Source organism: Falco peregrinus, chromosome 8 (assembly GCF_023634155.1).
Source record: "Falco peregrinus isolate bFalPer1 chromosome 8, bFalPer1.pri, whole genome shotgun sequence".
NCBI lineage: Eukaryota > Metazoa > Chordata > Aves > Falconiformes > Falconidae > Falco > Falco peregrinus.
Window position 1 is genome coordinate 34,076,986 of NC_073728.1, and position 27,291 is coordinate 34,104,276.

The 27,291-nt window shown below is 38.7% G+C and overlaps 1 protein-coding gene across 1 annotated transcript in view; it reads left to right on the forward strand.

Annotated features, from left to right (window-relative positions):
- Window positions 1–392: 392 nt before the first annotated feature.
- CCDC93 (coiled-coil domain containing 93) overlaps window positions 393–27,291 on the forward strand; it is a 51,292-nt gene continuing 24,393 nt past the window's right edge. Inside the window, exons 1-11 of the mRNA XM_055812009.1 lie at window positions 393–609; window positions 1,701–1,814; window positions 3,566–3,660; window positions 6,251–6,362; window positions 10,277–10,375; window positions 11,638–11,694; window positions 16,457–16,557; window positions 20,097–20,136; window positions 21,563–21,655; window positions 22,124–22,174; window positions 23,240–23,326. Of these exons, the coding sequence (XP_055667984.1) occupies window positions 568–609; window positions 1,701–1,814; window positions 3,566–3,660; window positions 6,251–6,362; window positions 10,277–10,375; window positions 11,638–11,694; window positions 16,457–16,557; window positions 20,097–20,136; window positions 21,563–21,655; window positions 22,124–22,174; window positions 23,240–23,326 (891 nt within the window). The 5' untranslated portion in view covers window positions 393–567. The remainder of the gene's footprint in view (window positions 610–1,700; window positions 1,815–3,565; window positions 3,661–6,250; window positions 6,363–10,276; window positions 10,376–11,637; window positions 11,695–16,456; window positions 16,558–20,096; window positions 20,137–21,562; window positions 21,656–22,123; window positions 22,175–23,239; window positions 23,327–27,291) is intronic.

Genomic DNA, 27,291 nt, shown 5'->3' on the forward strand with positions numbered 1-27,291 from the left:
GCTAACGAGGCGCACCAGTGCCCTGTGGGGCTGAGAGGCCGTGAGACACCCCTCAGGTCACAGCGCACTGGGCGGCTCGTCCTCCATGCTGGAAGGCCTCAGGTCCCACTGCCAAAGAGAAAACCCCCAGAACCACACAGAGAAGGGCGACCGCCCGTAAGGGGAAGGCGGGGGGGGGAACACAGCCCGGCACCAGCGGGCGGGCGGCTCTGAGTCGGCGCCACCGTGCCCCAGGCGCGGCCGTGGGCGGGGGGCACCGGGCCCCCAGGGGCGCCGCCCGCGGGCACTGGCGGGCGGGGGCGGGACGGCGCTCCCGCGGTTGCGCTCCGTGCCGTCAGTCACATGAGCCGCCGGGGAGCCGCGCAGCCCCCGCCCTCCTTCCCCCGCACCCCTTTGGCCGCGAATGGCACGGCCCGGATGCGCTTATACGCAAGGAGGGTGCGGGTGAACCATTGAGCGGGGGCGGGGGAACCCGGCAGCTGCCGGCTGGGAACTGGGCGTTGCGACGGGGGGGAGCGGACGTGACAGGCTGAGCGGCTGGGCGCAGGCTGCCGGAGGCGGAGGGCGATGGTGGTCCCCCGGGGACAGGAGCACCAGGCCCCCCAGGAGGTACCGTAGTGGCGTCTTTCCAGCCTCCCCCACCCCGGGCAGAGCGGCGTTGGTGAGGCGCGGCCGCCCGCTGTTCCTCCGCCCGCGCTGCACTGGCTTCCGCGGGCTCCCTGCCCGCTCCCTCTCCCCTCTCCTCGGCTCCCCGCGGGCCGGGGCGCTGACCGGCCCTCGCCGCCGCGCCGCCAGCCCGGGGGTCGCCGCTGTACGGCGGGCTCGGCCCTGCGCCCTGCCCCGCCCGCGGCCCCGGGCGGTGGGGTCCCTCGGGGCGCGGGGAGCCGGGTCCCGCTCCCGGGGGCGGCCCCGCGGCGCTGCCGGCAGGGCCCGTGTCGGTCACCCTCCGTGCACCATCGCGCTGCCTTGTCCCCGTGGCCCATGAGGCTGTCGGGGTCCCCGTGGGAGGGAGGAGGTTGGGGGAGAGGGTGGTGGGGAGGGTGCTGGGGCGGGTGCTTGCAGCCCCCGAGGGGCCGGCTGCCCCTCCGGCCTAGCCACGAGGTGCCCGGGGTGCCCGGTGCCTCTGGGCAGCCACGTGTGTGCGTGGAGCCGGGGGGACCCTCCTGGAGCGTGGGGACAAAAGCCCCGCGCAGGGCGGTTGGGGCACCGCGACCATCCGTGCTGCTGTCAGTGGGCTCTTGGCTGGTGCCAGCGTTCCAGTTTGCTTACGCTTGCATTGCCCAAAAAGTGGAATTCCATGTGAAGGTCTCCTCCTGTTTTCGTAAAAAGAACACAGAAGTGTTAAATTGAGGTGTGTGATTTTTGTCAGCCCTGAATTTGAAAGAAATGTGCAAAATGGAGAATAAATTAACTGGCTAATGGCAATGGGGGCAACCAGACTGGCTGGAAGCAAGCTGTGGGCCAGCAGTTTGAACAGCAGAAGCAGATTAAAGTATTCAGCTGGGTGAAAAAAATGTGCTGTTAAATCCATATAGAAATGCGTTGCCTATTTCTTTAACATCCTTCAAATTAACAACCAAGTTACTAATAGAAGTCAAGGTTTTCCACATGGTCTGTGTTAAGGTAAAAGTTTGGAAAATGTTCATTTGCAGAATGAACGAGAAGCGCTGAATTAGTGTTGCGTTGTTTGTTTTGGCCAGGTTGAAACGAGAGAAGATGAGGAACAGAACATCAAGCTGACTGAAATTTTGGAACTGTTGGTGGCGGCTGGGTATTTTCGAGCAAGAATCAAGGGGTTATCACCGTTTGACAAGGTGAGACCAATGCAGTATTTCTAAAAACCTTTTTTTAAGGATAGGAAGATTATATACTTTTTCCTTGTTTAGCGGTTCTAGGTGACTTAAAAAAAAGACACTTGCAACACATGAGGCTTTTCTGTGTAAATAATTCTGGGAATGACCCAGTTTCAAACAGATAAGACCTCCTCAATCTTGAAAAACAATTCTGTGCAGCAAGGCCTGTTTTGGAGGAGGTGATTGGATGCAAGCTAGTTACTGCTGTGCTCTTCTGGCAGTGTTATGGCCGAAGTTAGTCATATATGGGGAATTTTGCCCCTCTCTCAACTGCAGTTAGAAAGACTTGATACTTGGACATAGCATGGTAATATTTTTTTTTTTTTAAAAAAAAAAGTTTTCCTGAATGAGAAATGAAGAAATACTTGTCTTGAGAGACTCTGAAAGAATGGAACAGTTAGCCTAGTGAGATTATTTTTGGGCTGTTTTTACATACCTTTAGAATGTCATGTATGTTAACCTTTCATTGTCCTAGACAGGAAGTATGTGATACTAACAGTGAGCAAAGTTCAGGTTGAAAAGAGACTTCTGAATTGTTTTAGGGCTGACTCTGTAAGAAATTCCTGAACCAAAGTTTGAGAACACAGAGATACAGCAGCATTGAAATGGACTCTTCTGTTTTCTGGTGTTTCTTTGATCATAGCACAGCCTTGCTTTGCAATGCAATTTTAGTTTCTTAAAACTGCTTGGCATTACTGACCTTAGCTGCTCAGGAGGCTGTGCACACAGACACAAAGTAGTTTCAAGGAGACAGCCTTAGGATGTAATAGTTGCATTTATGTGTAGAAATGGACGCATCAGGTTTATACTTGCCTAAATACAATTGCAAAGTTACCATTTCATGAATGCCCAACCTTTACAAAAAGTGAGCACTGCTATTGAAAATGATCAAACTGCTAGTGTAAAAGGGGTACTAGTAAACTGTCTCAGAGGGGAATGTGAGAGGGGGAAATGTGTTAGAAAACCTTGTATAGAACACCCTAATTTACTGTGTGATGTGGTAAGTCACTCCACATTTTAATCCCTTTTTCTGGACTTTGTGTGTGTTTAGACCATCTTGCATATTCATATACAAGGTTGTCTGTATATATTTACGTAATTTATGTCAAGTTGATGAAATGGCTTGGGATTTTTAATATGCCAAAGTATCTGTAGGAATAGGACCGGAAACAGAGGTTTCTACAGAGCTGTGGATTTCCATCACTATGTTGATACTGTGCCTGGCACTTGGTGTTGCATATGTTAGCAAGCAAAGAATAATAGTAGTAAAGGTATGTGTAGATATATGAATACAAAAATTATGATCCTTGATACAATTCTGACACAGTCACTTCTTAAAGATCTGACATTTAACATACTGTGCTGATTTATTTTTATTTTTTTTTTTTTTTTAAATTTGAGAGCTGTTTCAAGACTGATACATAAAATTCAGAATGTCACTGACTGCTGGGGTTTTTTTGTTTTTTTGTATACATGTATTGTATGTGGAAGTTGATACATGTATGCTATCTACATGTCTTTCAGTCTCCATAAGAATACTGAGGATGTATATATAAGGAGATATATATATAGATTATATAAGGATATATAAAAATACTGATGATGAGGTGAAAGTACTGAGTTGTAGTTTCTAAAATAAAGCCTATAAGATGTACTTGGGTTTACCTCTTCAAATTAAGATGGAACTAACCATGCTGTTGCTCCTTTGCTAGGTGGTAGGCGGCATGACGTGGTGTATCACTACTTGCAGCTTTGATATCGATGTTGATTTATTGTTTCAGGAAAACTCTACTATTGGTCAAAAAATGTAAGTGGATTAAATGGCAAGTGTGGTGGGTTTTGTTTTGGTTTTGTTTTTAATTTTTTAGAAAAGGATCAGAGGGTGGGGAGGGGGAAATTACCTGATACTTGCTTGTTATGAGACATACTTTTAGTCCAAGTTTCCTGCTTTTGAAGACCACCCACTTGCAAAACATTGCACTGGTTTCTGGATTTCTCAGACTGTAGTTCCATAACTTCTAAAACCAGAAAGAAGCTTATTCCAAAAAAGGCAGTGCTGTTCGCCTCTGGGCTGCCATGTTCTTGTATCACTACCAAGCAGTGAAAGTGCTTATGAGGCTGCACGTTGAACTGGATTTGGAACTGATCCAGATTAAAACCTACCAAAAAAACAACAAGAAAAGAAAATAGTTTTAATGTGAATCAGTTCCTGGATCTGGTTCTCTATGCAGCTGCACAGATGCTTGTGCTGGCACAAGGGGGTAGTGCAGAGGCCAAAACAAAGGGCAGAGGGAGACCACGCTGCTGGAAACTGGAGTGGAACAGTAGAAGACCTTCGTTGGGTTCTCCATGTCTGCAGATTTGTTGTGTAAATAACCTCTGATTCTCCTTTATGATTCTGAGTTGGAATTGTAGGTGTCAGCAAGCAGAATGTAAAGCATTACACTGTTGCCAAAAGAGTTACCTGCCCCATACTAAGGAGAAGATCCTTCGTGACAGTGACTCAATGAGACCATTTTGATTTGATTCATTTCTTAAGGCATGAAATTTGGTCATCAGTCACCTAATTCCTGTATTAGGGAGGTTTTAAGCATTATTTTGAGCTGAGAAAGGGAATACTTTGTAAACTACATTATTTCTTTATGCATTTCTGTGATAAAAGAGCCATAATTAAAATTTGAAGGAAGTAAGAATAGCTGTCAAGTTACAGTTGCATGAAGAGACTTGTTTGCTCCATGTAGTCAAAAAGAACATCTTTCTGTGCTGTTTTCTTGAAAGTCATTTAGCAGTGGCAAGCCTGTAATACTTGTAAAAATAAAGATTCATGTTTATTGCCGTTAAACTTGGAGACACTCAAATAATCATAGATAACTAACTACATAAAGCATTAAGTGCATGGAATTAAGTAGAGACTAGGAATACAGGTGGTGGTGATGGTTTTTATAGTTGCCATCTTTCCTATCCTGAAGAAGAGCAGGATAGGAAATAGTTAAGTTCTGAAAATGTTCTGTTATCTTTCCAGCTGACTGGAAAACTGGCAAAACAAAAACCAGGCTCCTCTCCCAAAACAGCAACAATGATTTATTTGTAAACCTAGAAGTGTTTGGAGTCACACAAGCATAGGCGGTTTTCATGTCCATGTAATGTTTATGGTGGCTCAGTGCTCTTGTGATCTTCTCGAGATAAGGAAAGTTAAGCTTTGTGTTTTCTCAGTATTATTCTGAAGGCATTTTGATGGTGTCCTGTTATTTAATTGCTGGGTTGAAATAAACATGGAAACATACATTAGGAGATGTTCTTGCATCTATTGGATAAATAACTTTTTTTTCTTTACATTTCATTTGCTTTGATTGTGCTGAGAGGCGCTGCTATTTTCATGTTGTAGAATATTAATATGGGGCCATAGTGGGAATTGCCTTATTAAGAATAAAGTAAAAGTTTTCACTTGTCTTAAGGAATGTAACTTTTCAGGCTCTTTTCCCAGACTATGGTCTCTTGTCTCCTGTCTGTTGCTTCCTTTTTCGTTCTTCCAGAATATCAGTTTTCCATTTGGGGGTTACTGAATATCAAGGTCAGTACTGGACCAGTTAGATTTTTTTTTTCCTTCATGGAAAAACAGTTTTAGTTTTCCCATAAAGTGTTCATCCTTAGTGCTGACACCTGCTTTAAAAACGTGCTTGACAGCACTGGCAACAAAAGAATACCTTGCTCTGAAATAAAGGGTTCAGTAGGAGCAGAATGATGTTCTTGTAGGTGAATCCCTTGTGTTAGGTTAATCCTTCCATTTTACCAGTTCTTACCTGAACTGTAGAATGAGACTGTAGCCAGCAAATTTCGTTTTACTCACTTCAAAACTGTGTGAAATATACTGTGTATTTAGCTTTGAGGTGTAATCTATATTTAAACTCAGTTTCAGTAGTAATGTCAAAATATATTTTGGGAGTTCTGCTAAAAAAATGTTTAAGTCCTTACATTTGATTCTGGACTTCCTTTAAGTGCGTCCATTTTACTTGGTCTAACTGTTCTTAAAGCTAGTGTTTCTTCATGTATGCATATATTATAATATGCAAAGGTGTTTGTAGATACAACTTACACAGGCATTTCAACTGACCAGACATGCAGATCTTAACATTTTCTGTGTAATCCTACGAATGAAATCACAAGCTAGGAGCCTGCAAGAGGGGTTCGATCACCTTTTCACATACATAGTATACATAATATACATAGTACAATGTAAAAGCTATTTCGTAAATGGAAGTCTGATTGCTTTTCACAGCTGTATACAGTGGAAGCCGCTAGAGGGAACCTTCTAACTACTGTGTTTGCAGAAGTAATTTGTAATTCACAAAAGAAAGTTGTAGCGTATATACATGTGTATTTTTGTTGTTTTATAATAGTGCCTTAACTGAAAAAATTGTGTCTGTATTACCAAAAATGAAGTGCCCTCATCGTTTGGAACCACATCAGATCCAGGGACTGGATTTCATTCATATATTTCCTGTTGTACAGGTAAGAATTTTGTGACTTACTGATACTTTGCTGAACAAGGCCCTGAAACTTGCATAAAAATTATAACAAAGATCTGGATTATTGTTTAGCTCTCTATTTAACTTCAGAATGAATAATCACAGAGAAGTAGTTTAAATGAATGTTTTTAAAGAATTGAGTGACATTGTGGATGATCCAATTCTGAAGTATTGCTTGATCCCCATTTAAGACAAACACAAACTCTTCTTCAGTTCTTTGAAATGGAGTCAGATTCTGCTTTTTGTGGAATGGCTGTGTAAAGAAACTAAAGTTTAAGCTTGTTTGGAATCTGATAATCTACTTTGTCAGACTAGGAAATAGAATAAATACCTTACCGTCTGTGTTTAAGCTTATGAAGTAAGTTACACAGTTCAATCAAAGGGATATGAATAAGCTGAAAGCCAGTTGGAGTTGTTTCTTTAAGCATAATTCATCCTTCATTTGTATCACTTAAAAACTGTACGGCTAGAAAAATAAATTGCTCTGATTTGGGATCCTATTACCATGTCTTTGTTGTGCACTGCTAACTGACCGTGTGCATGCTCATAGCTCTCGATTTTATTAAGGTTTAAGCTAACACGTGACGTGTTCCAGTTATGTGTGGTATCTTGAGAATCCTTGGTATGTCCTTATTATTTTTTGATTTTTACTTTCATCTGCACACAGAAATGTATCTTTAAGTAGGGAAAATGAAGACTGTTAAGCAACCTGCTTTTTCATCAAGTATCTCCTTACCTCCTGCCTGAGAAAGAATTCAGCAAGTAAGAGTTTCCTCTAAATTCCAGTTTGTAAGAAGTGGGGGAAACTTCCTGTTGTCTCTTTCTTGTTATCTTCTAGTAGGAGGCTCCTGAGGAAAACCACGCTTAACTGCACTCCCCACAGAGTTACGTGGTGTGTGCTGCTGTTACACAGCTTTCAAGCTGTGCTTATGCTGCCTAAAGTGGAAAGTTTCTATCTTGTTAATGCGAGTTTTTCCTTTTAAACTTGAAGATGATGGTTACATCTATCAAATACAAGACTTCTCTCACAGAAAAAAATAATTCCTCTGCTAAAGTGAGAACATGAACTATTTACTCCTGCTGTAAAAACTATAGCACTAGGTATTCTTTTCTGACCTGCTTTATCCAAAATCCCAGAAAGGAGAAACATTAATTCTAACCAGGGAGGAAATCAGCTTCTAGGATTCTCTGAGAGCAGCAATTCTCAGTATTGGTAGCTGGCCAGTAGGTGGTATATCTATTCCATACTTGTTGAAGAAGTCTTTGTTGACGAGCTTAGTTTTTTTTTATGTAGAGATCCCTTTCAGAAGGGAAGTTCTGCCTGCTGCTGGTACTGTTGGTTCCTCATTTCATCCCAACCAAGACAGGCTTTCAAGAAAACCTGTTGGTGTCACCAGTATACTATGTTCTGAAAAAGACCATGCAAGAGCTGTAATAGGCTGACCACACCATGGCATGTGGGAGTTAAATATTTGATAGTGACACTTTACTCAATGCTCTGCAAAGTTCAAGATTTCACTTGCTATCTCTTAAGTCTCAAATCAGTCCCCAAGTAATACAGAAGCTCTTTCCTCCACCTGGAATTGTGTCCCAATAGCTCTTACACTGTGCGAGCTAGTCTGGTGAACTTGATGGGAGGAATTTAGATGAATCCTTCCCTCCAGGAAGAAATTAGATTGAGTTGGCTTACTGCCATGGACTAGCAGAACTAAAAAAACCCAACTAAACAAAAAACTTTAAAAAGATTCCAATGGGCAGGAATGGTACTGTTCTTCCTAGTAAGTTCTGCTTATGTTCACGTAGAAAAATATGTACACAATCTTGTGTTGAGATGTGCTTTGTAATCAGTAGTCTGCATTTTCATCTTTCTTGTTGTCATCATCTTCCCCTCAGTTTCCAGGCGTTCATGGTTATATCGCAGAAAACAGTTGCTGGTTCAGACTTGGATGACAAGATTGATCTGATCTCTTATGTGACCTCCTGCACTGGCTGTCAACAGCCCACAGGATTTATCTTCTCCAATGTTATTTAAAATCTACTTCGATATTTGTGGCTTTTTGTGTGGTCTTATAAACATCAGAAGAATCTTCTTATACAGGCATGTGGTGGTTCTTGAACACTTCATGGGCTTGAAGATAGGTCTTTTCACAGTGGAGCTGTAGGTTTTGAAGACAGTAGTGATATATAGTAGGAAAATTTCATAGCAATGCATATAACCTAGCTGTAATGGCTTCTACCTGGGGTACAGCCAAGATTAATGAGATGAGGTCATGTTCCATGTGGTGTCTTCCGTCAGAGCATAATGGACTAATGATACAAGACAGATTCAGTGTTGGCTCTTGGCACTGAGAGCCCAGAACATTTTCTGTTCAACTTCCAATTGCTTCACCTTCCAGCAGGGCTCCAGCCCATCTCCTCCTGCTCAGACCGACAGAGATGGGTGCTGTGAGCAGTTCAGGCTTGCTCTGTGGAAGGGTGACTGTACCATAGCCCACAGACTGTATAAAAGCCACCTGGACTATTTGTGTAAAACAGGCTCCCAAGAGCCTCTCTGGAGTAGAGCAGGATGAACCTGTATGCATGTAGAGTATAATAGCAGTTTTGTATATGTGCTGTCAATCCTATGCTTCCTAGAACTGAGAGATTCATTATTTATTCAGTATGGCCTGCTCAGAAGGACAACGTGGATAGCTTTTAGAGTACAATAACGTTCTGCAGTTTTTGAATGTAGAATAGGATGTATGTTGTGCAGGCTGGTACAGCTGAGCTCTTGGTCTGGTGAGGTGTGCTGGCTATTCCATGGGATAGATGAAAACAAAAAAGGCAGAAAATTAACATTCCTTTGTTTTGCCAACTACTGTTGTGTATTTTTCTGTATTTTGATAACAACGTTATTAATGTTTAACAAGGAATAACAGTGAGTATTACAGATAATATGACTACATAGTGTGGTGAAATTTTAGCTTTAGTAGACTTCTGCTAGGATATAGGGTTTATGCAACTCAGATTCTTGGGAGGGCATTGTAAGGTTTTGGGGCTTATTTGGGGAGGCAGTGTATTTTTTTTGTTTCCTCCTTAAAGGTGCAAGCTAAAAGAAGAATGTTTAAAGTGGCCCACATCCATCTCTATTCCACAGATGCTCTTCATTTTCCTTTTTGGAATGATTTTATTGAAGATACTTGGATTACAGCATGCATTTGGCAAAATTCCAATGAAGTTCACTTATGCTTGTGAAGATTTCATATGGGTTTTTTATAAGTGAATTTTTCCACTATGAATTCCTAACAGTTGAAATTTGCAATGGAATTTTCTTTCCATACTTACTGTAAGAAATTAATTAGAATATAAAAGCAATTCAGAAGTTACAGTGCAAGCTAAATAAAGAGGATATCGGGCAACAAAATAACAATTTTGCAATACTAGTTACAAATAACATTCAGGAATGTTTTTGGGATACTAGGTTCTGCCCTAAGGAGCGTAGAAGGGAAGGCAGTTTGATCTTCTTTGGACTGTTGAATCCCACTGTAGTGTGAACAGTATGGCTCGTCAAGGTTTGTATGGTTCAATATAGTTCAACAGGATGAAGAATATTTAGGTTTTTATATGTAAATCTTTAATTATAAGAAAAGCCATGTGGTTTCCTAGCTTACACATTATCTGATTGCTCTACTGAGGTTTTTATTACATAGAAGAGCAAACTTTGTAAAAGTAGCCAATGCTGAATAGTTTTGTTAGGAGTAGGTCCCAGAGTTACCGTGTTAACAAATAAATGTTCCTCCGTGCTTAAAATGTGCTTTTAGATTTTTATCATGTATTAAAATATTTATGTAGTAGTTTGATGTTTGCTGCTGTTACTCTTCTCCTTTCCAATGATAGAAACTTTGTTTTTTTTCCCAGTGGCTGGTGAAACGTGCAATAGAAACAAGGGAAGAAATGGGAGACTATATCCGTTCTTACTCTATATCGCAGTTTGAAAAAACTCATAGGCTACCAGAGGTAAGATAAGCTAGTTGTTGCAATGCTCACATCCATACCAGCTTCACAGCTCTGAAATTGGCACAATATACCAGAGTTGCATTTGCTATCATTTTGTTAATCAGCCCTAGAGCAATCCATGTACATTCATAGATACTGGTTAACTTCTGCTTAATAGTTACCCTAATTTTTCTGCAGTATTTACTACTTCTCTGTCACTTTGGCTTGCCAGGTAGCTTGCTTCTGGAGTGCATATACACTGCACAGAGCTCTATCCAGGCTAACCATGTGACTGGAGCTACATGAAATGTGTTTGAAAACACCCAGCATGCTATGGAGAAGCTGATCTAACTAAATGAGAATTGGTGCGCTGTTAATGCTCTGTAACTTGGGTTTTGTTTTGGAGTGCTCAAAGTGAGCTCGTCTCCCTGTATCCAAGCCCCAAAATTTGTTCTTGAAAACTAGATTCCTGAAAAACTTCATTCAAAAACTGATCTTGGGGAAAGACAGAGGGACAGTTTTGTCTCCGTAAAACATGATTGCCAGAGGAGTGAGATGTACAGTTTTATCTAGAATTGTAGTGGTCAAATAGTCAAATGCTGTCCCCTTTGAAACTAAATGCTTAGAACAGTGTTGTGATCCTCTCTTCTTCCTATTCTGCACTAATGTTGTGAGGTTTCCTTGGTGTAGGGGGAGAGCTGGAACGAGCTTGGATTTGTGTCTGTAGTGTAAAGTCATTAGTTTTGTTGGTGCATATCCCAGGGCAATTCCATATTTAAAACCTAGAACCCACGTTTTGTCTCTAATTCAGTAACAACATTAAAGGTGATGTCCCTAATACTGTGAAAGATGCTTGGGATGGTTTGGATTTTATTTGGGTTTTTTTTATTATTATTTTTAGTGCTTAGAAAATAAATAAAAGTAGGGGAAACTTCTCTTTTCCACATTAAGCCCATCCCAATCTCATTTCTTCATAGTGTAGTAATGATTGGAGATCCTGGTAGTGGGCTGGGATTGCATTTCTGTCAGGTACTGTGTGAGCAGAGAGCAGAAGGACTGCTGATCTGGATACAGTTTTAAATAGGTAGGTACCCTTTTACAAGACCTAGCTACTTATCTGATGAGAGAAGGAAATATTTTTCTGTGTTACAGGGAATCATATTCACCAAATAATTGGGCAGCTCAGAAACTATTTGACAACTTTGTTTGCTAAATGCATTACAGTGGTTAAGATGTAATCTCTGTTGCTAGTATTTTTAATCACCTCTGTTAATGTCTTGCAGGATGATGAATTTATGCAAAGAAAAGAGAAAGCTGTCAAAGCAGTTACTGATATCTGTGTAAGTATGTTAGATTTTTATGATCAAGAAGCAAGTGGTTTCAGTAATAAAATGGCAGTGGTTAATTTTGTTTAATGTAGCCAGTCCTGAGTTCTCTCATGAGAAGGTCCCAATTAAGTTACATATTGACCTTCATTCTTAGAACAGGTCTCAAATGCCAGCATACCAGGTTAAAAAACATTTAGGTGTGTACTGTCCGAATAGGTAAACTCTGTCAACTGCCTGCATAGAGTGTGAAGTTCCACCCTGTCAAAACAAAAGTAACAAAGTAGCCTATAGGTTGTTAAACCCTCAGCAGACTGTAGCTATTAGCAGTTGGACTGTTTATCTTGAAATTAAACAAAATGGCAATTTAAACGTCTGCATTTCAGAACTTGTCTTTTTTACTACTTGTAATTAGCAGTGAAAATACCCTACTTTAGAAATGTTTTCTTCAAGTAGCAAATGTTGGTTGGGAAAGGTGGTATCACTTGTGAGATCTTCATCTGAAGAGGGAGATAACTCTTGGATAAATGGTTTGTTTATATTTTTTGAAAGCTTATTCATGAAGGCTACAAGGAGTGACATGTAAAATACATAGGCTATATGACTGTCTCGTACCTGTTTTCATATACCTAGCTAGCAACTTGAGTTTCTGTCCTTGCTTTCTCTGTAATTGCTGTCTGCTTGGGACTGTCAGTTTGCCGTTTCTGACTCTTTAACAGCTTGCTATCTTTTTGGTTTTTTTGGACCATCTTGATAAATTCACAGGCCAGCATTTGAGATGGGATGAGAAATCTGGGTATGCTTTGAATGGGACACTTCCAAGGCTGATTGATAGATGGTGAAACCCTTCTCTTTTGAGAAAACCAATGCTACTTCAGGGAGCTCTAGCCAGACACCCTAAACTCTTTGTCCATGGATGGAGGTGTTAAGTGCCAGCATACCAAGCTATATGATAGCATAATGGACCAGACAAGTAATCTTACCATTTGTCATGTTTTGGAGGCAGTTTTTCCTGTATTAGCAGTTTGAGTGCTGCTGAGCCTAATATATGTGGTTGAATTACAGTGCATGTTTATAGAAAAACATTGCTGTGGAAGTCTCCAGGTAATGACCAATGCAAAGCCCTTGTTAATCTATTTCAATAATTACTCTTGCTTTGAAAATTTCAATTACAGTCTCTTAAGTGTTGTTCCCCATGGTTTGGTTGGGTTGTTTTTAATTATTAGCAGGTTTATGATGAGTCTGTACTCCAGTGAGCAGTACTTGTCTTTTCAGTGAGATCTCTTTTCCATTTTACAAGTTAGCTCCCCTTGTAAATGGATATTATTGTTTTGTTTGTGCACCTGTATAACCCTTTACATTGAGAGAGAATGCAAACCTGTGTAAGAAAGCAAATTCCAAATGCGTGTTGTATCAAGTAGCTCTTGACATGCCCATTTTCAATTTTCAGAGTAATTGTCCTAGTTTTTCAAGTGTGGCAAAGTGTGTCCATTTTCTGCCTGCATTGTCCTTAAATAGCACTAAACGTTCGGTATCCAGGTGGCTGATACCAGCCTTGTCACTGAAGAGACAAAGTAGTCACAATGCTGTTAGGAGGCACCAGTACCTAGAATTTTTAATGTCATTTAAAAAAATAGAGAAGATACTTGATTAACAATGATTAAGGGATCCCTTTTGATTGCTGAGGAGCAGAGGGGGTTTCAAGTCTCAGTTTTTATAGTCTAATAATTTGATTTTTTATTTTTTCTGTGACATTAACGCATTTGTTTGGGACAGCTTGCCTAAAAAGAAGGAATGCAATCTACTTTTAGTATGCAGGTACCTAGTAAATGTCAGGTCCATTCAAGTTGCTTGTCCAAAGTCCTGGGGTGCTTGGTTGAGCTCCCTTTGCATATCTACCTGCATGTTTTCTGAAATTGCTTTTTGGAGTTTGAAGAGAATGCCATGGCAAAGGTGAAGCAGGTATATGTATGTCAGATCAGGTATTTCTTGGCTGGTTGAAGCTAGTGAGTGGGTTTCCACTTGCCCAGTATGTTAGGGTTGTTATTTTAAAATTCATAGGTCATGGTCCTAGAATCGTATACGCAGTATTTGTCTACTTCTGCAGCTAAGGGAATAGTTCCATGTTCAGGGTCCAAGAATGAAACTGATAATGCAAAGCAAGGAAAACAAGATCTTCAAAGTTTGATAGTATTTTGCACCATTCAGCTAGCCTGTCTAAGGATCTCTGAATAGCTCTCCTGCCTTTGAACGTGCTGGCTGCTCGCCCCAGTTTGGATCTATGTGCAGAGTTGGAAAAGGTATATTCTGTCTTCTCCTCTGGATCACAGATTTCTAGTTTTTTAGGTGCATCTTCATGGAAGATAAAGTTTTCACGTTGGTTCATCACTGCTGAGGATATCATTAGACACACCTCCCTCTTAAATATATGAGCTGTGTCAGGATTGCATCTTCTACAGCACCTGATCTTCTTTACTGAAGATTAGTTCATGAGATCTCTTAAGGCACCAAGGCATGACTGCAGTCTAGAACACATGGAGTGAATTTTCAAGCTTTCCTGTCTGTCTGTAGGAACTGTAAGAAGAAGGTGGGCCATTAGATGAAAGCTCTTCTGCAAGTCACCTTGAAATCATTATGCACTGGAATTAGAAGAGAAAGCCACTTTCCTAAAAGAAGCAGCAAGAGTGAAAGACTGGTCTGTTGCTTGAATTCATTATTATAAGTTTGGTCTAAGGATCTACCCTTCTCTTCTCAAGGGGACAGTACAGTGAGATTTATGGTCATGATCAGGCCTAAAGGTTAGAAAAGGGAATATTAATACTGGTAATGGTTATTGGAATAACAACTACTGCTGCTGAAAGGTGACTGCCTAGTGAATTCAGATTATCTTTCAGTGGTTTTGTTTGACTAATCAATTATCTGATGCCAAGACTAATGTTTATGGTATGATGCCTATGCTTTATATAGCACAGGTATAATATAGAATGCCATCATAAAAGCTACAATTGTTTTTACGACTTGTGTTGCTTTTCCATAGTACATCTTGTGGGAGATTCTAGATCATACAATGCTTTTTCATGTGACAGTCAAAAACGTAGCAAGACTTAATAGCTGGAAACAAGGATGACAGAAATTGAGATTAGAAATGAAGGAAAAATTGCAAAGGGTAACTGACAAATTCAGGAGAAACTTGCCAAGGAATACCATCTATTTTCACTTGTTTGAGGTCTTTGCTTTGGGATTACATGTCTTTGAAAAAGATTGAAAGCTATTTTGGCAATGTTATGGTACAGGAACTGCTTGTTGAAAATAATAGTTTGTGTTGTACCAAAAGCCAGATCAAGCAAAAAAAAAATACCTTTTTTATTTTCTTTCAGAATCTTTGCAACTTCTTGCATTAAATCTTTTGTCCAATGTGAATAGAATTTTCTGAAGTTAAATGTGTATATGGAAAGCCCAGGCTTTGGTTTCGACATTTGTTTTTGTAAGGGATGTTTTCTGAGCCTGTTCCTCAAAGCATTTAAAATACATGAATGAAAAAGAGAGGGGGGCGTTCCTTTTTTGATGCTGATTATTTAACGGTGATGAAAAAGTTTTTTTCTCTGCTGTGATGAGTGCTGGAATTTCATTTCAGAAAAAAATGAGAGAATGTAATCTAATTGTTTAAGGGGGACACTTTTTAAAGAATATCAATTGAAGTAAAAAGAATACCATTGAGATCACAGGTTCTTGTTTAGTTTTTTCCAGTATCTTTGCTAGCAGGATAGCACTAAATACTAGACTTCAGTTAACCTCAAAATCTTTATTCCAGCAGCGGAAATGTTGCATTACAGACTAACGCCACCCTAATCTTTCATCAAACAAACAGCATTTACTTCGGAGTTAGTTTTGCTATCTTGGTTCCAATTTCTAATTTGGGGAAAGTTGAGAATCTTATGATTATTTTTTGTTTTGTTTGTGCTTGAGGTAGAATAATTTTCCTAATGTTGTTAAATAGACTTCTATAGGGGCATAGTTGTTGTATGTGGGAGGAGGAAGAAAAAAGGTAATATAGGCCATATTTACTGTAGTGTAACGGTTGTGTCTGTGTTAACAGTTAGAACAGTGGCTCAGTCCTCTTGTTTTAGTTTTTTGTTTTTTAAATTGGAAGTAGCTCTGTCAGCGCAAAATAGTACTTGTGAATCCTTGTTTTATTTGATGAGCTGTTGTCCAGCTGTAGGATCACACTGGGATAGCATGAAATTGAATGATTTTAGTACCTAACTATTTAAGATATTTTTGTTCCTTAAATTGCAATAAAATCTGCTTTAATTCCACTGTAACCTGTAATCATTGAGTAGGTACTAATTACATTTAGTTATTTAATCAGAGATTAAAAATAGCATTAACTCGCAAAAGAGGTAACATTTCTAGATGCTGGTTTTATCAGCTAAGTCATAAGTTGTTTTTTTTTTAATAGGTGTTGATTGTGTTATTTTTTACTTTTCTTTCAAATGTGATGGAGATGGTTGAAGAAATAGTGTCTGTTGTTAAATACCCATTTATAATTATTATTATTTTTTAAACCTGGAAGGATGGGTCCTATAGCAAATTGGTCAGAAGTAAATTTGGTAAGATTTTTATCCTGTAATTCCAAAAAGAGAAAGTGAAGGATATTTATTTGGGTAAGTATATTGAGTTGGAAAGCAAAGAGTGGTATATATCACTCTAGGTAACAATTCATCATTTATTTTAGAAAAGCCTTCTACAAGCTCTGAATTTGTTCACTGTCTTACAGGAGGTTTACAAGCCTCAAAGAAAATATAAACGTCAGAAGGGAGCTGAAGAACTGCTAGATGAGGAATCAAAGGTTCATGCTACGCTTCTGGAATACGGCAGGTGTGAAAGGCTTCATTTAATTGTCTGTGGGTTTTGTATTGTGTATATTTAGAAGCATACCATATAAAATCTGGATCGTGGGATTTTTTTCTACTACTTGAGAATCAAACTTTCAGATTTCCTCCTCCTTGGTTTTGGATCTTGTTTGCTTACCCTGTAAATTCTTCAGGGACTGGACAGTCCTCGTGTGTGTGAACAATATTTTGTAAAATGGGAGCCCAAGTTCTGACTTTATGCTGCTGGTAGGGTGTGTTTATTTAAGTTGTTCTTTGCTTCATAAAAATGGCTGAAATTAACGGTGCTTCTAGGTGCTGTCTGCCAACCAATATTGCCTCTTTGCAAGCAATCCCCAGAAAGTGGGGTGGGGGCGAAGGAGCTGAAGTTGTTATTGCTTTTTCTTTTTCTTTTTTTTTTTTTTTTTTTGTAGTTCTTGTGTGGTTGCTACATCAGCAGGCTGAATCATGGTTTAGTGCTTTCTTGTCTTGCTTTCTGTAAACTTCATATACTGAGACCATGTTCCCAAGGTTTCCATTTATCCATTACTTTTGGAAGACCGTCTGGCTTATTGAGAGCTCTCTAAACACCTAAAAATAATGGTACAGTTTCTGATTCTATGTGTCTATTTCCAGTTTTCTTTTAATAGATTAGTGATATGGACAGCTTGTCTGCTGTCCGAGCTCTTAATTAGTGCAAATGACACATGAACTCATTTTTGTGTCTTCTATGGCTTCTCCCTCAAAGCCATAGATTATTTTTGTTGTTGTTGTGTTACTGTTTTGAGTACCTTCCTTTTACTCTTTTCGTGCATTTTTCTTGACACACAGTTGAAATGAGCCAAGTGTCCTGGTTGCAGATTGCTTATAATCTTCCCCTTTCATTCATCATCATATTTTGTGAGGGCAGTGTAGACAAATGTAATGGAAAATAAGCTGAAAGATGTTAAGTATGGTGAAATCCTCTGTGTGTTCCTAAGGAGTGAAACAGACACTTGGGTGTCCTTTTACTCAGCAGAGCATTTCTGACACTGCATCAACTTTATATACAAGTGGTTAACTGTAGAACTTTTCCCTTCCTTCCACCTTGAGTGCAGTTCAGTGCACTTACCTGAAGTATAGCGAGGTGCTCACAATTGGAGTCCAAAGAGCAGATATGGAAAACTGAAGTCCTGGTGTACTCCTGCCTATTTATAGTTTCTTGTACTGTTTCAGTGTCATTACTACATACTGGTGTCAATAGACCTCTCCTAACAAACAAGAAGAGTATAAAATAGTTTGTGCAGTTTAAGGGAATTTTTGTGTATGATTTTTCTAGAATAATTTTAATCGTTTGTTGTTTTCTTGGGTTTGGGTTTTGTTTTTTTTAAGTAAAACTTGGAATCACTATACAGCTTGAAAATTGAAATAAAAAGAAGATGTTTTCTGTAGAGCCTCAGAATTTGTTTTAGTTTTAGGTACTGTGCAACGGTTGAGACCTAAGTAAAGCTCATTTCTGCTGGAAAACATAAATCTTTTAATATAAAAAAGAATGAAAATGGATGATGGGGAAAGTTTAAGTACAGTAAGAACAGAGAAGTAGGAGGTGTTGAAGATATCAGGGAACTGCTCTTCTGTTGTATACGTGTGCATTGGTACATAGATATGAGGAACAGTTTGGGATTAAGAAAGATGACCAAGAATTTGTGACCTTTTGGGAAGGAAAATCCCTCTTCAGGACAGTATGTGTTGAGGTGAATTGCTAGGGCTCTGCAATACTACAGAAGAACAAAGGAAGAAGAGGTATTTTGTGTTTGAAGGGCATTTATTTAAATTGGTGATACGGAGGAAGGACAGTATTTAGAGTTACCTGATATGAAGGGCTTAACGTGGATTGGATAGAAGTGGGAGATGATAGGATAATTGCAGGATTTCAATGTATTCTGGTAATGATTTAATAATGAATTCTCAAAGCATAAAACTCTTGATCAGAAAACTATTTTTGATACAGTGCAAAAATAAAGAACATCTAAGAAAATGACAGTAGTGAGACACACAAATATCTGCTTTGTGTGTTTTGGTAGAGAAAGAAACCCTTAATGAAGGACATAGTATGTCTACTGTGAACTAGTGATAAATTGGCAAAGAGTTCAAAGACTCTTGCACTGTCCTGATGCCAAATGCAGCATTACTCGGATCCAACTGGTGATAGTGCCACATTCTAAGTTTGTTTTTGATCTTGTGGCCTCCAGCTTAGAGATTATCACGAGGGAGCTCGGATGTGGTAGCCTGGTGTTGGCCAGGGTCTGGCTTGAGAGTGGAGTGATGCCAGTGAGCATCTTTCCACACAGTTGCATAGTCTGTTTTAGTAAAGGGCATTCATTGCCACAGCTTTGCACATTACCTGTCAGCTTTCAGCAAAGTACAGTCAGTTTCTACAACAGATGTGAGATGTTAAGCCTGGGAGGTGTCTGGGCTCTCTGTTGATACAGCTGATGGTTGTTTTTGTTATTGCTGTCCTAGTGCAGTTCATTACTTGGATGCAGTTATTTCTGTGTGAAAATAAAATTGTGCTCCTACAGAAAGCAAGAAGAGATAATGATAATGGCAATGCTACTTACAAATGCTTCTATACTAATACAACTTTGTGCATATTCTGTGGAAGGTTAGTGCTCTGCCGCAGTCTTTGCGTTGCTAAGCTTTAAAGTACAGAGAGAACTTTAATGTTGGGGAACTCTTGAAGACTTGGGAGTTATGCTGTAGTAAAATACGATTGAATATACCTGCCAAGTATAAGTATGGAATAAATGGAGAACTGGTGACAATTGGTACGCCTGCTTAGGATTACTTTTAATTTTTAGCCATAAAAGGCTTATAAATAGTCCTGCAGTAGTTAAGGAATTAAACAGTTGTAGGTCTGAGTTAGAACTGATCTTGCTGATTAACTTTTCATATCTGTGTATGTGGTGGGTTTAGTGCCTTGTGAGATGTTCACTTGCTGATATCTAAGATTTCTTTCTACCTGTTTTTTCTTTAAGATGGTAATTCCCAAAATAACAACATAGCTCAAATGTCAGGTTTTTTTCTCTCACTCAGAAAAACAGATGTAAGGAAGTTTGAGTATATATTTAAAGCTCTGAATCCCATGCTTCAGAAAGAAGCTTCAGATTCATCAAAGCACACAAGAAGCATGAATTTTTTTGGGGAGTAGAGATTGCACTAGCAATTTCCTGAGGTCTTTCCAGAATTCAGTAGTACATAGCTAATGGCTTGGGATTAACTTCCAAATGGAAAGAGAGCGCTACTTTTCCCTTTCATGAGCTTTACATGGCAATATTTAATGAACAGTCTACACTTACAAATCGTGATGGAAGGGGTAGATGGAGCTGAAATTGTTCTGTAAATATGCTGCAGTACATGCTTGTTTAATTTATTTGAAGTACGACAAAACTAACCTGAACCTGGCTGTTGGTGCATTTCTGATGTGGAAAACTGATAGAAACTTACTGTGTTTGTGGAAGTCGTAAACAGCAATGTACTACTTTAATGTTACTGTTGTTCTTTTAGGAGATACGGATTTAGCAGACAATCTGGAAAAACAGAACAGGTAAAAATTATGCTAATTTTAAATACTTAACTTGCTGGAAGAATTACATTGTTTTTGTTGAAGTGCTGGTTACTGTAAGTTCTTAAAGGAATACAACGGAATAAGCAGCTATAATTTCTATTATTGCCAGCTCTTAAAAATGGCTAACTTAAACTAAAAATCTGCATGCCATTAAGGATGCTGTTGATTACAGTCTCATTTTTTAAAGTATTTCCTTCATCAGTACGCAAAGATCCCATTTTGAAAGTGTGATTTTTCGCTTAGAAGGAAGGATGTTTGGGTGTTGTGTTTGTTTTGTTGCTTTGTTTTGTTTTTTAGTGTAAGGTAATGACCTTACACTAAGGTAAAAACCCTGTCTAATGACTGACTTTTAACTAGGTGTTTCATGATGTGATCATTAAAGAGTTTTTCCTTTTCTTTCTTTTTAAAAAAAACCATTCAGCTTGGGAGAAATTTTGTAGGCATTTGTTACATAACAGGTTATTTAATGTGATAGAAAAACATGATACCATGCCATAAGTAAATCATAGTGCCTCTCGAAAAGCAGCATCCTTGCTGTGCTTTTGATGATTATGGAATCATAAAATGTCCTTGTCAGAGTGTTTTCAGGTTTGTTTTTTTTTATTTCAGTTCAGATATTACTTTGGCTACAAGTTATTACAGACAGAGGTAATGAAGAAACGCATTAAACATGTCACAGACACTGCAGTACATGGAGTATATTAAGGTTGCCTTTCTTCATTATCTCAGTATTCTGCATACAAATTTAGCATTCAGATTTTATAAGTGGAGATGTTTCCCAATCTAGGCATACCTCTTGTTCCCTAAAAGTAAATACCAGACTGCAGTCATGTTCATAGAATTTATTTTGTTTCTTAAAAAATATTATGGACTTTGAATTATTATATATTAGATGGTCATAATCATGTTTGTGTGAGTTGTCTTCAGTAAGGCAAAAATGGTCATTAGTTGGGTTACTGGTGAAGTAGAGTGACCTAGAAATTGATTGTGTCTGTCACCAGTTCTCATTAGTGTAGTAGTATGAAATGTGACAGACCTAGGTGATTTTATACCGATATTGAAATTATTAAAAAATGATTTATGTTAAAAAAAAAAAAAAAACAACAACCTGCTTTCTGCTGTATAGCAAACACATTCTGGGGCAGCTAGTTGTCTTGTGAGGTTGGTAGTTGTCAGGTGGCTGTAGAGTAAGGATTCTTTGTCCCAGACACTGTCTTGAGCAGCTGGAATACTTGTGAAATTAATGAGGGTTATGTTTCAGTTGGCATGAATTGGAGTGTGAAGATGTTCCAGGCTGAAATGTATTCTTAAGAATAGAAAACTATATACCAATTTTCTCCTTGCTGTTTTTATTCATACTTTAGAATACTGAAATTAGATATAATATTCTCTTTTTCTTTAAAAGGCTGAAGATAAAAAAATTGCACTACCTCCAGGGCTGGCAGCAGCAGGAAAAGCTGAGCCTTGTGATGAAGATGACCTTCAGGCCGCTGAAGAGGTGTGCCACATACCTAGTAGGCATGGATGTTACTAACTTGGGGGAGGACAGCAATTATCACTGCCCAGTCATTCTCTGTAAGAAGGAAAACTTCCATGCTTAGCTGAAGTGAGAGTTGCTTCCCACAGGAGAATATGGAACCTGAAAATTATATGTAAAATTAAATGTTTTTTGATTTTTAGTGCCAAAAGTTTTGCCTTTTTTTTTTTGAATCTGAGAATTTTTAAAAGGTCAGTTTTCAGTTGACGGTAGGAGCTGAATACTTTTGAGTGAACCTGTACTGTTATAAGGAAAATTTGGTAACTTTAGCTCCCCCTTCTTTAACTTGCACAGATTTACTGTCTCATTACATGCATTACAATACAGATATGATACTAATTGCATATATGTGCCCCTGTCACTAGGCTGAAGTAAGTTAATTATTGAAAGATAAGTTGTTATATGTAATTCCTTGTGGTTTTGTCCTAGCTTCGCATTAAAACTCTGATGACTGGAATGGCTGCAATGGCAACAGAAGAGGTAAACAACAGTGAAAACTGATAAAACTTTGTTTAAATTATGATTGATTATGGCAGTTATTTCTAAAATCAGGTTAGTGGTCTGAAGTCTTGGAATGACTGCATTTTAAATTTTCATGAAGTGAGTGCAAGAAAAGATGGCTTAATTGGGAAGACAGTATTTTTTATGAGGCTGACGACTTAATAATTTGCCTTGAGATGATAAAAGCAATATAAATAAGTGCCTCGTTCAAGTGGTTTCTACAAAGAGATTTTCAGGGGAAAGACGTCACAGTGCAGCTACATAAGATGCAGTATGATTTACTTTACTTATCTTGTGAAGATATCCAGAGGACTAATCGTTTTACTGGCAAGAGTGGACGAAAATTTTACATATTTCAGTGTGTTTTTCAAAGCACTGGAAAATATTTCAAAACACCATTCGTCTAAGGAAATGAAAATACTGGATGTGTATCTTGTTTTCTTAATTGGTTGTAGTTAATGGAACTTGTAGGCTGCTGTAATTTTGGAAATACTTACATTTTGATTTCTGGGTGACAGGACTGGGAAGAAATTCAGTTGCTAAACATTATTTCTGTTTATGCTGAAGCCACAGAAGAAAAGGTAGTAATTAGGCTAGTCTCCAAGTTGATTGACATGCTTTCTACTGAAATCCACTGTAGAAATCGGTTCTACTTGAAGATTTGTTTTAGACATGCATTCTTTGAAAGGTGCATTGTTTCACCCATCTGCATTTGTTATAATTTGGCTCAAAATGTGGTCTAATAGTGATTTTTTTTTTTTTATTACCGTGCATGCAAAATTGAGTATACAGAATACAATTAGAAGTTTTTGAAAATATGAATTCAAATTTGATAAAAGGTTTTAAGTGAGAAATTTCCATCAGCGAAGTGTTTTGGGGGAGCGGAATGTTTCTTTTTTAAATTATTAGAGATATATTTTTTTTTTTTTTTTTTACCCAGCGCAAAGGTTTTGTATATTTTTGTTAAAATTAGAGCTTGGGGAATTGCCATGGAAAAAGCATAGGCAATTCCACAACGCAAATATTTTCTTGACACAATTGCAGGGCAAATTGACAGCAAGCACAGTTGGTCAAATTGTTGGACTCCAGTCAGATGAGATCAAGCAAATAGTGTCAGAATACGCTGAAAAGGTAAGTGTGTTACCTGATTGTGTTTTACAGAGACATTTTTGATAGCTTGTTAATTTAGGCCTTAAGCTTCCAACTTAATTGCCATGATTCTTTTGAAACAACAGTGTGTCATATATGCTGTGGATAGCAGCATAGTCAGGATTCAGGAATGTATTTTAATGAGATTCAAATATGCACAAGCTTTTGGTATGGTAGTACATATTCCTGAATTGCATTCATGAGTAGTTAGTGTTTAAGCACTTGCTTAAACATTCTCATGAATAAAGAGCCTGAGTTGATATCTGTTCAAACCAGAGGCCTAAATTCTTAATGCATTTTAAAATGTTCAATGTTAAGTACAAAAATACAGTTCTGTGGGCCTGCTCAAAGAAGAAGCTAGGCTGCTCTCCTCTGATCCCACACTGGGATCTTACTTGCAGTGGGCTCCAATTCCCAGTCATGCCATGGATCTCTAGTTTTGAATATAGTATCATCAAATCCAAACCTTTGTTGCTTTTAGAAGTCAAGGCAATTAAATGTACATATTATCTCCATTACTGGTGTTCAACTGAGATGGGTTTTACAGTATTGTGAAAAGAAAATCTGGCTTTTAAAGCAATTAATACATACAATACATCACTGCCAGGTATGAGTTATAGGTCGCTCTTATTTGTCCAGTAGTCTTCTCATATTTCTTCTTTTTTGTTGACACATGTGAGGTATGGAGCTTTCCCTTTTGGGAGATAAACCCTATAACTCAGAGTCTATAGCAAATTCTTGGCCTTTCTTCATTATAAAGGATTAGAAGAACAGAAGCCCAAGGGTCATATTTCAACATTACATTTCTTCTGTTCTGAGAGAAGGCAGCAGGACCTTGACTATTATAGTAGAACAATGATTAATACTCTGGAAAGTAAGAACTGATTCAAGTCAAACCAAAAATATATCGCTTTTCAAATCTATGAGATGTGACCAAAAAAAATGTATATCTCTGTGTATGTATTCATGCACCAGAAAAATGAGAATTAAGGATGTTATCAAACAGTTTATTGAAGCATTAGCAATGTTTGGATATAGTTCTAATAGTTTTAACCCCTTGTAACTACATAGTTTGAAGAGCACAGCAGTGCTTTTTTGTCTACCAGTCCTAATAGAAGGCACGGGCCCAGTGAAGAAAGCTGTCAGACAGAATTCTAGATTCGATGTTGTATGTGCCAGGACCTTTCTTACAAGATGGCATTTTTGCAGAAGATCAGTGCATACAGTTTTCTGCATTTTCCCCTCCTTTCTGCTGCTATTAACTTGCTGGGCAAACTGGAAGGCAGATACCAGTGTTGTTCCTCACTTCCTAAAAATCCTGGCAGGAAACTATTGACATGGCTTTTGTCTGTCTATTAGTCACCAGCTTTAAGGACAGTTATTCAAAGTAGCTTTGATTTTGCTTGTTGGAAGGATTCTTACTCTGAGGATCTGTAAGTATAGTCATAAATAACAAGTGGTTTTTTCTAGGAGTAGAATAGGAGGAAAGCTTGTTCCCTGGTAAAATGAGAGAACAACTAAAACTAGAGAAGTGCTGTCTCAAAACTACCCCCTTCAAAAATTCCTGAAGGAGAATCCTGTACAACAGTTCTAAATGCTGTTTGTAAGTTGCTTCTGTCTTGAGAAGTTGACTCAGAATATTATTTGACTTCTGTACTCCTATATCAAAGATTACTATTACACCTTAAACAGTCAGTTGAAGTAACATCTAATGAGCATTTCAACCATTTAGTGTGGTTAGGGATTGTTGTTCAAGGAAGATATTAAATTAGATTTATTTTTTTTTTTTTTTTGGTTTGAGGAAACCCTCAAAGATAAAGTTATATGCAGTGATTTTTATCTTTGGGTTCCTGGGTCTTGGGAAAGCATCAAGGAAAAATGACAGCAAATTACATTGAAATAACTGCTAAAGATCTGCATGGAACTTGACTGAAAACAAATCTGAACTGCTACAGGCTGGAGATATTTTGGTTTTTTTTACCCAACACCCCCTGTGGGCTTGAGACTGAACCTCAAACTGAGGTAATTATTATACAGCGGTTTGGGTTGGAAGGGACCTTAAAGATCACCTAATTCCACCCCCCCCCGCCATGGGCAGGGACACCTTCCACCAGCCCGGGTTGCTCCAAGCCCCATCCAGCCTGGCCTCGGGCACTGCCAGGGATGGGGACTAACTATAACTAATGATGGAATTGGTCACAGATCTAAACCTGTAAAGTCTATTTGCTAGTAAGGAGAATGGTTGAACATGAAGATACAAACACAACTAATTACTATATTTACTACTGCTGCAAAATTTGTATTTTTGTACAGACTCTTTTTTTAAGAATGTGAAGTTCTGTAAAGAAAGATCATTACTCTAATTATTGGAAAGTGCTATAAGCACTGATTTGTGTGAGAGTATCTCATTACGAAGAATAACATTACTTGCATATCCTTCCTTCCTCCTTCCCATTTAAAACTTCTACATGTGAACAGTGGGAGGCAGGCTCTTGAAGTCTAGAATTAGCCATTTGTTTTGGCTAGCAGTTTTTGAGCTGCCATAGTTCAGTGATCCTTATGCACAATTATTATGGCATTTTAACTTAAATTCTGTCATAGAAAAAGGCTATTAACACTTCTTGTTTAACTTGCTTGATTTGGCTAAATTTTTTAGGGTATTTGAGCAGTTGTGGGGAACAGGAAGAGTGCAGAAGTGAGTCTACACCTGTCAGCAGTGGGGGATAATGTGTGTTAACAGAGAAGTTGAAGGATGTATCCACGTATCCCTTCTTGTCACATGTAACTGAAGTTCTTGTTTTGAGATAGAGTACCAAACTGATGATCTTAAATAGTCAGAGACACTGATGCTCAGATATGACTTTCTTAAATTATGTTCAAAAGGCAATGGCTGTTTTGGTCTAGTAAGAGACCAGGTGACAACAATACTGTCAAAAGCAAATTAGTTTCTGTAACTTGTACTTTCTTCCTTCTGTGCTAAAAGATGCATTTTTCTCAACAAACTAGAACCCAATTCCTTGGGAGCTTTGTAGTGTTGCTGCAGAGCAGATCCTTAGCCTGCTTTGACTGCGTGAGTCTTAACCCTAGTTTTTTCATTTGCAGACCAAAAGGATTTTTCTGCAGAAACCTCTGTATTACAGTGATGGTTATTTCCCATTTTCAGAAAGCAAGTTTTAACAGCCCACTTTTTGAGAGGTGACCTTTCTTTATGCCAAAGCTGTACTGTGTGCATTTTTACTATTTTTGCAAGAGCAGTCTCAGATTGGTTTAGCTTATGTTTCTTTCTCTTGCATTTCCAGTTTTCTTGATTTGCACATTATGCATATTAGATAGGCTAATCATATGATGAGGAGGATGGAGTCTTAGAATGCATGACATGATGAGGGAATGTGACGACTAAATTAGAGGAATAAGTAAATCTGAATGTGTATTTCTTGAATAGTTTGGTGTTACAGATGTTGCTTAGAGGCATTTTTCTTCTTTCCCAACAAATGGAAAGTACCCATGTGACTTGGGTTAAGATATCTGAGTCGGTCTTTTCTTGCTGTGGATGTAAAACTAACAAATCATTAAGTTGCTCTTCAATATGAATGACACAGGAAATGGAGAAGAGGAAGACAGGTTTTGCCTCTTATTTTTATTTAAAATTAAGCTGTTAATGAAGACTGGCTCTACCCGTCTGCCTAGAGTGGATACCAGGAGCAAATATGAGTGAGGAGGATTTCGTACTTCCCGTAACATTTTTGCTGGTTGTACATTGCAGCAGTTGTCAACATTTGATAATTGTTCAAAAAGCACTTGGTATTGAAGTCTTTGACAGACTCTGCAAATTGACACCTGACATACTTGAAAATTAACAGTTTTTCTAATGAAATATTGGAAAATGGATTAACTGGAAAAAGAAGTCAGAGTGCATGAGGGAAATTACCAAAACAGATGGATGGAGT